At 46.3% G+C, this 16486-nt stretch overlaps 1 protein-coding gene across 1 annotated transcript in view; it reads left to right on the top strand.

Moving 5' to 3' along the window:
* CAPN2 (calpain 2) overlaps positions 1 to 14116 on the top strand; it is a 59388-nt gene extending 45272 nt beyond the window's left edge. The window contains exons 13-21 of the mRNA XM_007988349.3: positions 1749 to 1785; positions 2356 to 2421; positions 4314 to 4371; positions 6549 to 6613; positions 8283 to 8351; positions 8889 to 8967; positions 10232 to 10348; positions 10604 to 10662; positions 13133 to 14116. Coding sequence (XP_007986540.1) covers positions 1749 to 1785; positions 2356 to 2421; positions 4314 to 4371; positions 6549 to 6613; positions 8283 to 8351; positions 8889 to 8967; positions 10232 to 10348; positions 10604 to 10662; positions 13133 to 13156 — 574 coding nt within the window. The 3' untranslated portion in view covers positions 13157 to 14116. The remainder of the gene's footprint in view (positions 1 to 1748; positions 1786 to 2355; positions 2422 to 4313; positions 4372 to 6548; positions 6614 to 8282; positions 8352 to 8888; positions 8968 to 10231; positions 10349 to 10603; positions 10663 to 13132) is intronic.
* The last annotated feature ends 2370 nt before the right edge of the window (positions 14117 to 16486 follow it).

Genomic DNA, 16486 nt, shown 5'->3' with positions numbered 1-16486 from the left:
AGTGCTGGTGTAATCCTTGCTTTTCCAGGCCACCTGGCCTAGGAGAGCCACCACAGATGTAAGGTGGGAAACATCTCAACGGTTCCCACCTCCGGAAACTCTCCCTGTTATAGTCACTAGCTCCCTCTCCCCTTCCTCTTGGGATCCCAGATGTTTGAGAACCCTTTGTGGCTGACATCACCATTTCCTGCCACTGTCCAGGTGGCCTCAATTCACAACGGCTTCTGCCACTTTGACTTCTGCCTCAACCATGTATATTCAGCTGGGCACTTGATTGGCAAAGGCAGAATCTACCTTGGATGATTTAAGCTAAAGGGAATGCATCGAAAGGCCATTGGAGACTCCAGAACTGATGGGAGGTAGGGGTCAGGCTAGGAAAAACAGGAGCCAAGGATGTGTTGAAGGACTGGGGTGTGAGATGACCCCTCAGACCCGGGGTCATGTGCTCAGGTCTAAAGATCTCGTGGAGTGTGTCTGAGGCACTGGGCTTGGGTCAGCCACCTGGCCTGCTGGTTACTGGAGAGGAAGAGCCAATGGGAGGTAGAGGCAGGGAACTGCCCTTGCCCCAAGATAATGCATGATGCAGAAATAATTTCCCATGGCAAAGGGAGACAAAGCAATGCCAGGCAGCTGCAAACCAATAAATGCCACTAAAGCATGGCTGTAGCCCCCCTGCCACTGACAGGCTCTCTTCATTAGCTAAAGCCTACCATGGGGGAAGGGACCTTTCCTCTCAGCTCTGAGGATCCTTAGAGGAAGCCTGGTGTGTTCAGCTTAGTCCTCACTGACAAGAAATAGGAGCATGACCTGGCGGCATTAGAATAACCTGTCCTTTGTCAAACCCATTACTCTCCCTGCCAGCCACAAGTCACTCTCCCAGGGAAGTCTCAACCCCTCAACTCTCTCCAGGGTGAGCTTCCTACCCCGACAGGACACCCCACCTCTCAAAGGTGTCTGACTTCCTTGTCCCAAGATATTAATCCTTCTGCTCCAGATTCCAGCGATCAGCACCAAGAGGTCCCCTTTTCCTTCTGCCAGGCATTGGCTCTGCAGATAGGACTATTGGTCGCCTAGTTAAAATTGCAGTGGCCAAGGAAGACCCTCCTGAGCTCAATTACCCTCACTATGGAGCAGAAGGACCTGGCCCTGGACACAGGGGCAGTGCACAGGATAAACTAACCACTGCCTGACCTGAGCTTTGGCTGAAATGACACACAGGGCTCCACACTGCCCACCTCTCCAACCTGAGGCAGAACAAGTAGGTGATGATTTGCACTGCATGATTCTCAGTGTGAAAGTCTAAGTCGGCAAAGGATGTTTCAGGTGGAATTTAGAAGCTATTCCTTAAGGCTAGGACCAACACCACACTACACGCGAAGGCTGTGCTATTTGATAAAGATCAAAAACTAGCAAAAATCTCCAGCTGCCCACGTTGCTTTGGTCGACACTTCCTTCAGATCACTTCTGCCTTCATTTTTGCTGTTTAGGGGATGTGTTATCACAGAAACTTGGAATGCAGAGAAATGTTATCACAGAAACTTGGAATGCAGAAAAATTGTTGCTGTTTAGGGGAGGTGTTATCGCAGAAACTTGGAATACGAAGACCTCCCCCCACCTCAGCCCCGCCCCACCCCGCATACCCCCTGCTGCATTTAGCACTGCACTTCCATTTTAGCAGTGATTTCTGCAACACTTCCTTTTTGCCTTCACCTGCCTTCCAGTAACACATAATTTCCTTCTATTTCCAGAGCTGTCGATGATGAAATCGAGGCCAATCTTGAAGAGGTACTTGTAACTCCTTGAATTTCACCCACTCCGTCCTGGACAGTCCAGAGGGTGGAGGAGCAAAAAAACTCCAAGAGTTTTTGGACTTCACGAACAAAGCCTGAAACTAAGGATAAAGCCAGGCACTGGGATTCCAAGCGTCAACTTCCTGCGTCAGCTCTGGCCTTTGTGCTTGGGGGCATGGGCCAGTCCCTTGCCTATTGGGCTGTGCTAGCCACTGTCAAACTCCATCCAGAACACTCCAGCTAGTCTTTATGCTTCCGAGTCCCCACTAGAATAGATCCTAAAAGGCCATTTTAATTGGATGCTAGAGAAGATACCTCTGTGAGAGATTAGAATATTACACCTTCCCACATAATTTACATTCCCTCTCAGGTTTTAATTAGAAAAAAAACAACGTTATATTAATTCTTCACACTATACCTGATCTCAACCCAAATAACTGTAGAATTCGGGTCCCAGAGAGGGATAGAGAAGGGGAGTGGGAGGTGGCCGCCACGGAAGGGCAGGCGGGCACTTGCTGTCATGCCTCGCTCTGATGCATTCTCATGTCTCTGCCTCACCTTCCAGTTCGACATCAGCGAGGATGACATTGATGATGGATTCAGGAGACTGTTTGCCCAGTTGGCAGGGGAGGTAAATGTTCCCAAAAACAGCGTTATGCACTCTGGTGGATGCAAATGTCCCCAGGGAGACTTTAGTTTAAAGGGGAGAGGAAACAAACTGAACAAAAGCAAAGAGAAATTGCAAATGGTCCTCGGATTCCAGCTCAGCCCTCTTGCGTATGTCCTCCCTAAGACCTCCGCATGCTGCCAGGGGCTTCCGTTCGCATGGTCAGCCCTGACTCTGTGTTCTCCCTTCCTTAGGATTCCTGGGCTCACCTTGTGGCTGTTTTATTTTCTCTGTTCTACACCAATTGAGGCATGAAACTTGGCCCCTTATCCTTGATTTCCACAAAGGATTTGGGGAGGTGGAAGGGTTTCAAATCTCAAGAATGCAGGCAACCTGCAACAGAGTATTTGAATTAGGCTTCTCTGTTCTTTTTCCTTTCTTTTCTTTTCTTCTTCTTCTTTCTTTTCTTTTTAGAGACAGGGTCTCTCTCTCTTTCACCCAAGCTGGTGCAGTGGCGTGATCATAGCTCACTGCAGCCTCCACTTCCTGGGGTCAAGAGATCCTGCCACCTTAGTCTCCCAAACAGCTAGGACTATAGGTGCACACCACCATGGCTAGCTAATTTGTATTTTATTTTTATTTTTCTAGAGAGAGTGTCTTGCCATGTTGCTCAGGCTGCTCTGGAACTCCTGGGCTCAACAATCCTCCAACCTTGGCCTGTCAAAGGGTTGGGGTTACAGACTCATACCACCATGCCCAGCTAATTTTTTAATTTTTTGAGAGAGACAGAGTCTCATTGTGTTGTCCAGGCTGGTCTCAAACCCCTGAGCTCAAGCAGTTCTCCCACCTCAGGCTCCCAAAGTGCTGGGATTACGGGTGTGAGCCACCATACCTGGCAGCTTCCCTGGTCTTAAAAAAATCCCTCCGCCATTTAGTCCCATCACAAAGTTATTTTGCCCTCTTTCTTCCCAACAACTCCAAAAAACGTCCTGTTTCTTCACTATGTGGAGGAACTTTGCAATCACTGAGCTCATTTGGGGCTCCCTTTGCTGACCCCAAGACCCATCAAAGTGCTAAGCCAGGCATCGTCTGCTGTACGCCTCCACCAGCCTCTCACCCTCTGCTCCCTCCCAGATTCCCAAGAAAAGGGGCCATGAGCGTCTTCTTTCCCCACTGATTGAATCCCACACATACACACCCCCAAAAGGCAAAAATGACTGCAGTCAATCTTGGTTTTAAACAAAGGAGTTTATCCATGAGTTACATAAATATGTATAAGTGAATAGAGACATCTGAGCCTGTGAGGGACCCTGGCATGATGGGCATAGAGGAGGGCCAGCTGGGTCTTGGAGGCAGCTGGTTTTCACCAGTTTTACAGGAAGTCTGAGCTTTGAGTTTTAAAGAATGAAGAAGACATGCCAGATAAGAGGAATGGTGTAAGAGAACTAAGTTAAGAAAGACCACAAACATGGGTAGAGGGGAGTATTTATTATTTATATTCTCTACAGCAAAGAAATGGTGAGTGGACTCTCCCTGCTGTATCTGTGCATTAAAACACCGTATCTAGGTCAAGCGCAGTGGCTCATACCTGTAATTCCAGCACTTTGGGAGGCTGATGCTGGAGGATCGTTTGATCCTAGGAGTTTGAAGTTTCAATGAGCTAGGATCATACCACTGCAGTCCAGCCTGGGTGTTCTAAAAAGAACAAAACCAAAAACTGTATCTAAAATCCAGGATGGGGCAGTACTACTCAAAGTGTGGTCTGGGGACAGCAGCCCCAACATGGCCTGGGGGCTTGTTAGAAATGCACATTCATAGACCCCACCACAGGCCTACCTAATGCACTGCTGTCCTGCGCTGTGCTCATCCAGTACCCATGGGGGTCCAATAACTATGCTCTGGTTGTGTGTCCACAGGATGCAGAGATCTCTGCCTTTGAGCTGCAGACCATCCTGAGAAGGGTTCTAGCAAAGCGTGAGTATCCCCTCATTGCAAAACCTCATCCTGCTCTTTCCCCTGTGGATGGGAGGGAACATGGAAATCTTTCTTCCTCCACATCCAGCTGCTGTGACTAAACCACCACCCTCCATCCCCTCCAAGAAGTGGATGAAGGATCTGTATGATGTGATAAAAAAAGAACAAGTGTTTCTAGCATCCACAGATCAAAGATCAAATCCACATTTCCACTACATACTTACTAGCTTTGTGTGATCAATTTTTTAATTTTATTTATTTATTTATTTATTTGTTTATTTATTTATTGAGACAGAGTCTTGCTCTGTCACCCACGCTGGAGTGCAGTGGCGCAATCTCAGCTCACTGCAATCTCTACCTCCCAAATTCAAGTGATTCTCCTGCCTCAGCCTCCCAAGTAGCTGGAATCACAGGCATGTGCCACCACAGCCAGCTGACTTTTGTATTTTTGGTAGAGTTGGGGTTTCACCATGTTGGCCAGGCTGGTCTTGAACTCCTGACCTCAAGTGATCCACCAGCCTTGGCCTCCCACAGTGCTGGGATTATAGGCATGCACCACCACACCTGGCTAACTTTTGTATTTTCCTAGAGGCGGGGTTTCTCCATGTTGGCCAGACTGGTCTTGAACTCCTGGCCTCAAGTGATCCGCCTTCCTCAGCCTCCCAAAGTGCTGGGATTACAGGTGTGAGCCACCACGCCTGGCCACACCTTGTAACTATTTCTTAAGCAAAAAAATGTCAGAGGATTGATCATTCAACCCCCTACTGTGGATCACCAGCAGCGAGGAGCGGGGAAACACAACACAGAGACATTTTTTCCCCTCAAATTATCACAAGAATCATGCTGCATTTGATAAGAGAGCAATTGGCAATCCAGGAAGCAGAGTTTTGTACATATCAGAAGCTAGGAATCTGCATCAGAGACAAATGTAATCATGGTCGTTTGCTGCATACCAGCCCTAGGAATCATCTCGAGAAGCCTCATGGACTTCAGGGGACATCATTCTCTCTCATAAGATGGCCTCTAGCCTAACTCCATGAGATAAAATAAATCTGCCTTTCAGAGCCAAAGAAGAGTCCAGGGCCAGCTGGGTCTTCCCTCCCAGTGTGAACCAAGAGGGTTGGGCCAGCCAGGCTACAGTCAGTCCAGTGCAGGGCCTCCCCAGAGGGGCCCCAGTCTCTATCCGCCCTCCTCTAATTTTCAGGGAAGGCAAGAAGACTGTGTTTACCCTGGAGGCCACCAGGCACAAGTGAGGTCACAGAGCTCTTCAGATATGCAATCCTCATGAGCTGAGGAGACTAAAGCCTCATTGTTTCTGCACAGATGGAGGGTGGGGCTGGGAGGTGGGGAAGAAGCGGGCCTTGCCTGGATTCAGCCCACTCCTTGCTCGGGGAGCAGCATTCACTCTGCACGTGCCTCTGAGCTTAATACCCTAGCCCTAGCCACCTGGTGACTCCAGCCTTCTGGAGGGCTCCACGCCAGAGTCTGCATGCGTGGCTGCTGGGCCAGAGCCTCATGACCATCTAAGAAGGGGTTGGTGCCCAGAGTGGCAGTTTTGAGGCAGGTCAGGCTCTAACCTCTTTCAAGGACATGACAAAAAAGCTGGACTTTTCGTGAAGTCTGTGGGGAGCCAGATTCACATTGGTGACTAGGGTCTCATGCCACCTGCCAACACCAGGTGGATAGGACTCCCTTAGTGCAGCATGATGGCTCATGGAGAGATCCCAGGGCTTCAGGTTTCTCAGTCAGCTGGGGACACAGTCCATAAATGTCTGCAGATGGACAGTTCAAGTAAACCTCTTTCTCTCACGGGTCATAGCCTATAATTAACACACCTCCTCTCTGTTTTCTTTTTCCCTGCCCAACAACTACAGGTGACTTTATATCCGGTGGGCACCTAACGCCGAGCCATTGATCATTCTGTTATTTATTTGTTCAAAAAGCACTTTTTAGAGCCCTGTTTGCCCATGGCAAATATACAGAGACATCAGGACAATGTGGACATCATCTGCACTGTCCCAATCTGGTAGTCACTGGCCATGTGTGGCTATTTATATAATGGAAGTGGCTTCTGTATGGGAATGGGCACAGATAAAGAATATCTCCATGATTGTGGAAAGTTCAACTGGACATCACCGCTTAGAGATTTTTCCTGTCACACTGATTTTGTCTTTTAGGCCAAGATATCAAGTCAGATGGCTTCAGCATCGAGACATGCAAAATTATGGTTGACATGCTAGATGTATCCTTTAATGTGCTCCAGGGAATAGAGACTAGGGGAGTTTAAAATCTCACTCCAGAAAGATTCAAACACATGGCCTTCTCCCCTTTCAAAATGGCCAGTTGTTCCCAACTTGCTGAGTTGCTGTCGGACAGTCAGCAGCACTGACCTCCCTTACTAGGGAAATTCGAGAATCTTCTGATGAGGGAAAGCAAATGCTACACCTCCCCCCAACACCTACCCTGAAAGGCTTAGAATGCAGGCCCACGGCCAGGCGCCATGACTCACGCCTGTAATCCCAGCACTTTGGGAGGCCAGGGTGGGCAGATCACGAGGTCAGGAGTTCGAGACCAGCCTGTCCAACCTGGTGAAACCCCATCGCTGCTAAAAATACAAAAATTAGCTAGGCGTGGTGGCATGTGCCTGTAATCCCAGCTACTTGGGAGGCTGAGGCGGGAGAATCACTTGAACCTGGGAGGCAGAGGTTGCACTGAGCCGAGATCGCGCCACTGCACTCCAGCCTGGGCAACAGAGTGAGACTCGTCTCAAAAGAAAAAAAGAAAGAAAAAAAAAAGAAAAAGAATGTAGGCCCACCAGTCCATTCCTGGGGCTGGTGCAGGAAGTTCCTGACAATATGCCCATCACTTCTTTGCACAAAGCAGCTCAAATTTGTTTCCTCAGTGATGTGTTTCCATTACTTCCTCTAGGAAAATATTCCCTAACCACAGTATTTCTGATGTGAATCTGTTTTGTCTGATCAAGATCATCTTCTTGATTTAGATAAGGGCTACTTTCATAAGCATCCTACTTCCCTTTTGCTCTAGCTCCTTCCCAGACCACCTGCCTGTCCCCAAGGCAAACTAGTCATCCATTTGCCCCTTGTTTCCAATGCTTAGTGAGAAGTGGTGGTAAGGGGCAGCCTGAGCTTCTGTGAAGTTTTTTCTGTATGTTTGTTCGCTTGTTTAGTTGGTTGGTAGGTTGGTTTTTTTGAAACAGGGTCTCACTCTGTCACCCAGGCTGGAGTGCAGTGGCATGATCTCAGCTCACTCCAACCTCTGCCTCTCAGGTTCAGGTGATTCTTCCCCCTCAGCCTCCCGAGTAGCTAGGACTACAGGTGCATGCCACCACACCCCGCTAATTTTTCTCTTTTTAGTAGAGTTGGGGTTTCACCATGTTGGCGAGGCTGGTCTCGAATTCCTGACCACAGGTGATCAGCCCACCTCGACCTCCCCAAGTGCTGGGATTACAGGTGTAAGCCACCATGCCTGGCCACTTCTGTGAAGTTTTATTTAGTGGATTCACGGTGTGTACCTGCTAGCTGCCTTCACCAAAGGCCTCTTAGATATACTCCACATACTCTAAGAAAAGAGCAAGGGCCTAGCCACTAGAAGCCATCCAAAGCCCTCTGCATGTCATCCAATAGCTCATTTTTAGTAGTATCTGGGGCCTCCACAGCACCTCCAGATCAAAACAGCAACCAGAATCGGCAGGGAGCCAGCAAGTCGTTCTCGCCCTTCCTCCAATCCTTTAAACGGAGGTTTAGCCAGTGGGAAAAGCAGGAAAAGGATCCTTCTGCAAACCCTCCCTGTGCGTGTGCTATGATATTCAAAAGATCCAGTTGAGAAGACAAACTAGGTGACACTATGCCCAAATGGACCCACACTCAAGGGCTTTCCTTGACTGAAGGCAGTCAGACGGGAGTGGCAAGCTGGGGCTGAAGGAGTTCTACATTCTCTGGACGAAGATTCAAAAATACCAAGTAAGATCCCAGAGGTGCGGGTGGATCTGTGTTGGGGAACATTCTGTGTGTATGCTTTAAGATGCAGCAACTCCTCCACAGAATGGAGAAACATTTCCGAGGGGATTGGGATTTTACCCATAATGAAGCTCAGAGTGAGTAAAGACCGGGTTGAGGAAATGCAAACAAAAAACCAACCAGGACTTTGCAGGTGAAGTGGCCTGTTCCCTTCCTCCCGATTATTGGGATCATCTAAAGGCCGCCATCAAAGGTTTCCTGCAAAGGGTTTTTGACAGCTAAAGTACAAAAATTATATCAGACAAGAACATGGGCCTATGGGCATTGGCTGGTTGACTTGATGGGCATATTTACAAACCAGCTCACAGACAGAAGCAACATACTGTTAGTTATTCAAGGCAGAAACATGGGTGATTCTTCCAAGGCCAAACTAGAGGCACAGAGCTGGAAAAACTTCATCCCCACTCAGCACATACTAGGGAGGTAACTCACCAGCTTTGCTTCGGGTCATAGTTCTCACAACTAATTTATGTGTTCCAGAAAATTTACCGGGAAATCGACGTTGACAGGTCTGGTACCATGAATTCCTATGAAATGCGGAAAGCGTTAGAAGCAGCAGGTAACCCTTTATAATTGCATTTTCATTCCTAGTTTAATCTGGCTGTAGAATATGTGAACACTCATCCTATACCATATAATACAAGGTTTGGTAAAGCTATAAAATAAAGCAGGTGCTGTTTTAATACAAACACCTCCTTTTCATTCCCCTTTTAAAGACTAATTGGTAAAATTAAATGCAATAGGATACTCTGCCCTCTGTGCCTTCTTGAATCCAAGTTTCCTTCAGAGCCGCCTGGCACAGCAAGCAGACAAAGCCAGTTCTCAACAGACTCCTCCAGGTGCCTCCTTTCTGGTGCAGGGTTGGTTAGGCAGAAATGGAATGTTTCAACTCAGCCCTTAGGGTAAGACCCTAGCAGAACTGGATATCAATAAAAGGACACAAGCTAGTGGTAGACCAGCAGAGTGGGAGACTGCTGGGCTTTGGGAACAAATGCGATAGCATGAAGCTGTTCATTCTATTTGCTGGAATATAATGCTGCCGCAGAGACCCCACACAACAGTGGTTTAAACGAGGTACGTCTTTCTGTCGCATAGCAATCCCAGCTCCAGCAGTCCACAGCTAGGATGGTGTCTCCTACTCTCCTACTGTGTGATCACTCTTCCCCCAGTCTCCCCCCATCCATGATGCCCACCGGTCCTTCGAGGCTTGCCCTCATCCAAGGGACCTGGGATGGCGTGCCACCACAAACACATGCCGCCAACAGGTTGACAGCAGAAAGGCTCCTCGCCTTTAAGGGCACACAGGCCATTTCTGCTCACACATCCTACCAGCTAGACTATGATCGCAAGGCCTCTGTTGGCTGCAAGGAAGCTGGCACATGCAGTCTTGAAGCTAGGTGGCCACAGGACCAATAGAAATTATTTTACTCTGGAAAGAGGGAGAACTACCATGAGTTTACCAGGAACAGCTTCTGCTCACATATATCCAGGAAGAATCTGGTCTCCAAGACGATTCAGAGCTAAACAAAAAATCAAAAAGCAGCAGCATGGTTAACAACATGAAGCAACCATGACCATGAGAACAAGAAAAGACTTACGTGTCATTAAAGACACAGGCAGGGTGAAGGTGGACAGTCCAGAAACAAAAGAAACAGCAGACGGTACTGGCTTTGCAAAATCAAACCAGTCTCATAGAAGAGCAGCCAAGGGACAAAAGCAATTATACCTCATTTAAATCACCACTTGGTTCCATAGCCTGTGAGTGCAGCTAAATGGTACAGTCTAATGCTTAGCAATCAGTTTGTTTGTTCATGTAACTTCAGGTTTCAAGATGCCCTGTCAACTCCACCAAGTCATCGTTGCTCGGTTTGCAGATGACCAGCTCATCATCGATTTTGATAATTTTGTTCGGTGTTTGGTTCGGCTGGAAACGCTATTCAGTAAGTGGATATTTGGGGAAAGACTCATTTCAGTTATCTTGGTATTAAAGTGGCCTGCCTTTCACCTTGGTGAAATCATCTAAACTAGAGACATGTCTTCCAGGAGTTGAGAATGAAATTCCCTCTTTACTAATTTGAGAGTGAGGAAGAAAGCATGTATGGCGGTCAGTGAAGTCAGTTGCTGAACTGAAAAAAGGATAATGTAATCTGTTTCAGCTCACTCACTCGTGACATCCTTTTTTTCTCCCTCCACAGAGATATTTAAGCAGCTGGATCCCGAGAATACTGGAACAATAGAGCTCGACCTTATCTCTGTGAGTCAGCAGCTCATACCCCCACCTTGCTTCTAAGGGGATGGGGGAGGCATGGGGCGGAAAGGGCTATTACTTGAGTGACCTGCTTTTTCAAGTTTTGCTTTAAAGAGCTCTTGGTCTGTCGGGGCCAGGCCTGTACACAGCTGTAAGATCCCACAATGCACTTTTATTTGCAGTTGTTTTCCAACTACCTCAAGTCCAAAATGCATGCCTAGCTCCCTCTTCCCATGAGCTTTGACTTGAGTGTAGCTCAAGGTTAAACTAAGGAGTGGCTGCAGGATGATGCTTAGAAAAATGAACTCTTGATTCGTATGCAAGGGAGAACATGCTTATATAAAGAAATTCTTTGGGTGAAATTCAAGTTGGGTTTTGGGAAGATCCATCATTTTTAGAATGGATCTACTTAAAATACTTTGTGAGCAAATTAGTTTTCTCTACTCCCTCCCCATTTAAGATAAAACCAACACTAGTAAATACGTTTGCCATTTATTATTATTATTGCACTCATGTGTCTGGAACCCTAGCAATGCACATCTCTGAAATGATCATCAATCTAAATTAAGTGGGTATGCTAATTTCACAAAAAGCAAAGCACAAAATGTTCTCTTATCCCAATGACAGGAAGTTCTCTCACTGAAAGAAAGAAGCCAGGTGAGGTATACTTCCATTATCACCTGGCTCCAGTCAGCATTTCCTCTATACTCAGGGAAGGCCACAGAGGGCCGGGTGAAGTGGCCAACAATGGATGAGAATGGTAGTTGTCAGTCCTGTCTGTGTAACAGAGGAGTGAAGTGGTGAGGAGGGCAGGTCTAAGGCACTGGCAGCTCTTTTCTGTGGATTTTGAACTCTGGAAGAAGCCAGCAACTAAATAATTGTCTTGTTCTGCTATTATGCATTATATAAGCACCTTTAGCAAAGTGGAAATATAGTTTATCTGGTTACGAATCACACTAACTTGCTTAAAACTTTACATATCCTAGGGAATATATCTATCCCTAGATTGCAATGTAGAGTCAACCTCGTCTCTAAAAAAATAAAAAATTAGGCTGGGCGCAGTGGCTCACACCTATAATCCCAGCACTTTGGGAGGCCATGGCAGTTGGATCACCTGAGGTCAGGAGTTCAAGACCAGCCTGGCCAACATGGAGAAACCCCATCTCTACTAAAAATACAAAATTAGCTGGGCATGGTGGTGCATGCCTGTAATCCCAGCTACTCAGGAGGCTGTGGCAGGAGGATTGCTTGAACCTGGGAGGCGGAGGTTGTGGTGAGCTGGGATTGCACCATTGCACTCCAGCCTGGACAACCAGAGCAAAACTCCATCTAAAAATAATAATAATAATACAAAATTAGCTGGGCATGGTGGCGGGCACCTGTAAATCCCAGCTACTCAGGAGGCTGAGGCAGGAGAATTGCTTGAACCTAGGAGGTGGAGGTTGCAGTGAACTGAGATGGTGCCACTGCACTCCAGCCTGGGCAACAAGAGTGAAACTCTGTTTCAAAAATAAAAATAAAAAATAAAAATTTAGCCAGGCATGGTGGTGCGTGCCTGTAGACGCAGCTATCCAGAAGGCTAAAGTGGGAAGAACACCTGAGCCTAGGAAGTTGAGGCCGCAGTGAGCCATGATCACTCCACTGCACTCCATCCTGGGTGACAGAGTGAGGCCCTGTTTCAAAAAATTTAAATAAAATAATAAATAGTAGAGTCAACACAACTGTGACATGAAACATGCCACATGTTAAGTTCTGGAAATCCTAGCCTGTCATTCTTGCTAGATATCTTATTCTACTCCAGCCGCCCACCCCCACCCCAGGGTCCACCTGGCTCAGTCCTCTCCCTCCGCATTTCCTCTGAGAAGCATCTTCTTACCCACTGACTTTTCCTGCCACTCCTAAATCTCACCTTTTGCAAGTTCCTGGAGATCCTCGCTTCTCGTAGTCTTTGCTAAGGATGAGCCATGTTCAGAAGCTCTCCCTTCAGTCTGCAAGGATTTCAACCTTGACTGCAGATTCCATCACGTGGGGAGCTTTGCCAAAGTCCTGGTGTCCCGGCTGTAACCCAAAGCAGCTGAATCAATCTGATTTAAAGTTTCCATATCACTACAATTTAGAACCAGTGAACACCACTAGTTGCAGGGATATCCACATCCCATACTAACTTCTGATGTGATACTCTGAGGCAGAGATGTGAAAATGCTAATTTCTGTTGTGTGAATTTCACTTTTCATGTGTGCAGTCAACCCTGTAATGTGATTCATGACCACCTAATGCAAATCACACAGACTACTGACCTGTTAAAAGCTAGACTCTAGAAATCAGGTAAGAAAAATATGAGTTAGTACACTGATATCATAGCCCTCGATCAGCTTTTCCAGTACAAGTTTTTTGGAACAATCTACAGGTACTTAAATAAGCCTTTAATTTTAAAAGTGGTCACTGAGCTGACTTGGTTTTTTTTCCTTCCTCACAGTGGCTCTGTTTCTCAGTACTTTGAAGTTGTAACTAATCTGCCTGAAGACTTCTCATGATGGAATATCAGCCAAGGACTAAGCTTCCATAGAAAAACACTTTGTATCTGGACCTCGAAATTATAGGAACATTTACTTAAACGGATGATCATAGCTGAAAATAATGATACTGTCAATTTGAGATAGCAGAAGTTTCACACATCAAAGTAAAAGATTTGCATATCATTATACTAAATGCAAATGAGTCGCTTAACCCTTGACAAGCTCAAAGAAAGCTTTAAATCTGTAAATAGTACACACTTTTTACTTTTACACACTTTCCTGTTCATAGCAATATTAAATCAGGAAAAAAATGCAGGGAGGTAATTAACAGCTGAGCAAAAACATTGAGTCACTCTCAGAGGACACGAGGCCTTGCAGGGAATATTTAAAGCAACTTCAAGTTTAAAATGCAGCTGTTGATTCTACCAAATAAGTCCAAGATAACCATTGCCCGTGAGCAAACTGGGAAACATAGTATATCATGAAGTAATCTTGTCAAGGCATCTAGAGAGTCCAGGTGAGAAGACGCACCTCTGTCGCTTGGGTTAAACAAAAGACAGGTTTTATATAATATTGATTGGTAATAGTAAATCGTTCTCCTTATTTGGCCTTATACATCAGGTCTTACAAAGACCAAAGGGATTCCACGCTTGATCAACTGAACCAGTATGCCAAACCAGGCATCCAATTTGCAAACCAATTATGATAAAGGACAAAATAAGCTGTTTGCCACCTCAAAACTTCATGAACTTCACCACCACTAGTGTCTGCCCATGGAGTTAGAGGGGACATCGCTTAGAAGTTCTTATAGAAAGGACACAAGTTTGTTTCCTGGCTTTACCTTGGGAAAATGCTAGCAACATTATAGAAATATTGCCTTTTTGCCTTATCTTCTTCCAAATGTACTGTTAAATAAAAATAAAGGGTTACCCCATGCAATCACACCACGCCATGTTTTTCTTCCTGGAGGTCAGCCCCACAGGATGGTTTATGAGCACACATGATTATAGCTTGTTTCTACTTTAACAAGGTATGCTGCCTCTGTAAATTCATGTATTCAAAGGAAAAGACATCTTGCCTATAATTAAAATGTGGAACTATAAAATTTTCTTAAATCCAATTCAGAAACTCTGATAATCTGATGATAATGTAAAGGAAGCTGTAATTTCTACTGCTTATTGATCTGCTGTTAGGCAGCACAGAGACATATGTGCCTCTCAGGAAGTTCCCTGCTCAACCTGCCACCTCAATTTCACCTTGGCCATCTCCCCCTGGGGTAGGGACAAGCAAGGGAGCTGAGAAAACATGCAGATTAAGTCACTGGTCTGGTGCTGGTGGTTCTTGAGGAATCATTTCCTCAAGATGACTTGACACAGGCAAATGCCATCCTAATATTTCCTGAACAAGGTGAGATGATAGATTTCCCAAACTCAGCTCAAATGCGTTGAAGTTCTCTTGCTTGCCAAGTGGATTTTGAGGGTAAAGGGGAGACTGGTGGCCATGAGAGTACAGGAGTCCCAACCTCCTCGCATTGGTAATTTCTCTGTCCAGCTGCACAGGTGGCAGGATAGAGGTGGGAGATGTTTGGACTGAAGATTGGAGGTGGGCAAGGGAAGGGTGGCTGAAGGATCAGGGGACAAGGGAATGGAGGGTAGGGACTGAAGTGGTTCCAACACAGGACCCCAGGGTCCAGGCTGGGAGGGGGTGGAGTGAAGGGCAGGAGGGATCGATCAGCTTTCGATTCTGAGGAAGAGAGTGGTCACCAGAGACTAGTACACAGTAGGGCAGAAAGGAGGCCCCTCCCATCTGCAGAAGCCATTCCAAACCTAGACTACTGTTCTGGGGCCCTGCGTCTCCTGGTGCACTTTCATCTGTGGGGCTGACCTAGTCTCTGAGATAACATTAAATAAATAAGGTATATGCTTATCAGAGCAAATTTAGAAAAGACTGAACAAGAAAAGGGAATAGAGATTACCAAGTATCCTGAGTTTTCCCACCTAGTATAACGTTTGTTAATGCCTGTTTTACAGGGGGCAAAAATAGATAAGCAAATAGATGATAAGCAAAGTAAACCTCAACTTTCTGAGCCTGTACAAACTCACCGCCCACCCCCCAACCCTCACTACTTCCCTCCCCGGTCTCTGCTCTGAATTGCAGTCTCAGGCCCATCAGCCAGCCAGCCCTCTATCAATTAGCTCCTCTTTTCTCTTTCCCTCTCGTTTTTCTTTCCACAGCTCTTCCCTTATGCCGACCACATCCTCAAGTATACTTAATATTCTTACCTCCCCTGCTGTGGCCTCTCGTATACTTAATATTCTTACCTCCCCTGCTGTGGCCTCTCCTTCCTCCAGAGCCGAACTTCTGCTTCCGGAGAAGCGGTCCACACTGGATCTCAATTCATTTTCCACCCACTACAGTCTGTCTAGTCACCTACCTCTTTGCTGCTGCTTTTTATGATCACCAGTTACCTCCTAATGCCAAACCCTATAAACATCTACCAGCCATTATCTCCCTGGACCTTTCTGCTGCCTTTAACACCATTTACGATTCTCCTGAGAACCCACATTCCTTTGGTTTCCTTCAGGTCTGCTTCTCTGGCTAACTCAATCTCCTCTCCTGTGACACTCCCCACATCCCCAGTGGCTCCACTGCCGTTCGAATATGCACAGCTGGTTTGCATACTCTCCCCTTCAGCACAGTCTGTTCCCCACCTGCTTTATTCCCTTCTATTTTGTAAAGACCTAAAAACTGTGCGACCATAAAAACATGACTATAGCATCAATTACAATACACAAGAATTGTTCAACATTAGACAAATGATTAGATAAATGATATGATGGAATATTAGGAAGCCATTAAAATTCATGTTAATAGGCCAGGCATGGTGGTTCACTCCTGCAATCCCAGCACTTTGGGAGGCTGAGGCAAGTGAATTACTTGAGGTCAGGAGTTCAAGACCAGCCTGGCCAACATGGCAAAACCCAGTCTCTAATAAAAATACAAAAATTAGCCAGGTGTGGTGGTACGGGCCTGTAATCCCAGCTACTCGGGAGGTGAGAATCACTTGAACCTGGGAGGTGGAGGTTGCCATGAGCTGACATCGCACCACTACACTCCAGCCTAGGTGACAGAGTGAGACTCTGGCTCAAACAAAAAAATATTCATGCTAATATTTATGATACAATATCAAGTATAATACAGGAGAATGCAGAATTGCTTAAACAATAAGCACTCAACTATATATAGAGAAAAAAAATCATAGGTAAGACTACAAAGAAATAGGCCCAAGTATGAATAGTACCTCTAGAGTGGTC

The sequence above is a fragment of the Chlorocebus sabaeus genome, chromosome 25 (assembly GCF_047675955.1).
Source record: "Chlorocebus sabaeus isolate Y175 chromosome 25, mChlSab1.0.hap1, whole genome shotgun sequence".
Classification (NCBI taxonomy): domain Eukaryota; kingdom Metazoa; phylum Chordata; class Mammalia; order Primates; family Cercopithecidae; genus Chlorocebus; species Chlorocebus sabaeus.
Note: the sequence above shows the minus strand (reverse complement) of the source record. Positions and strands in the feature narration are given on the sequence as shown.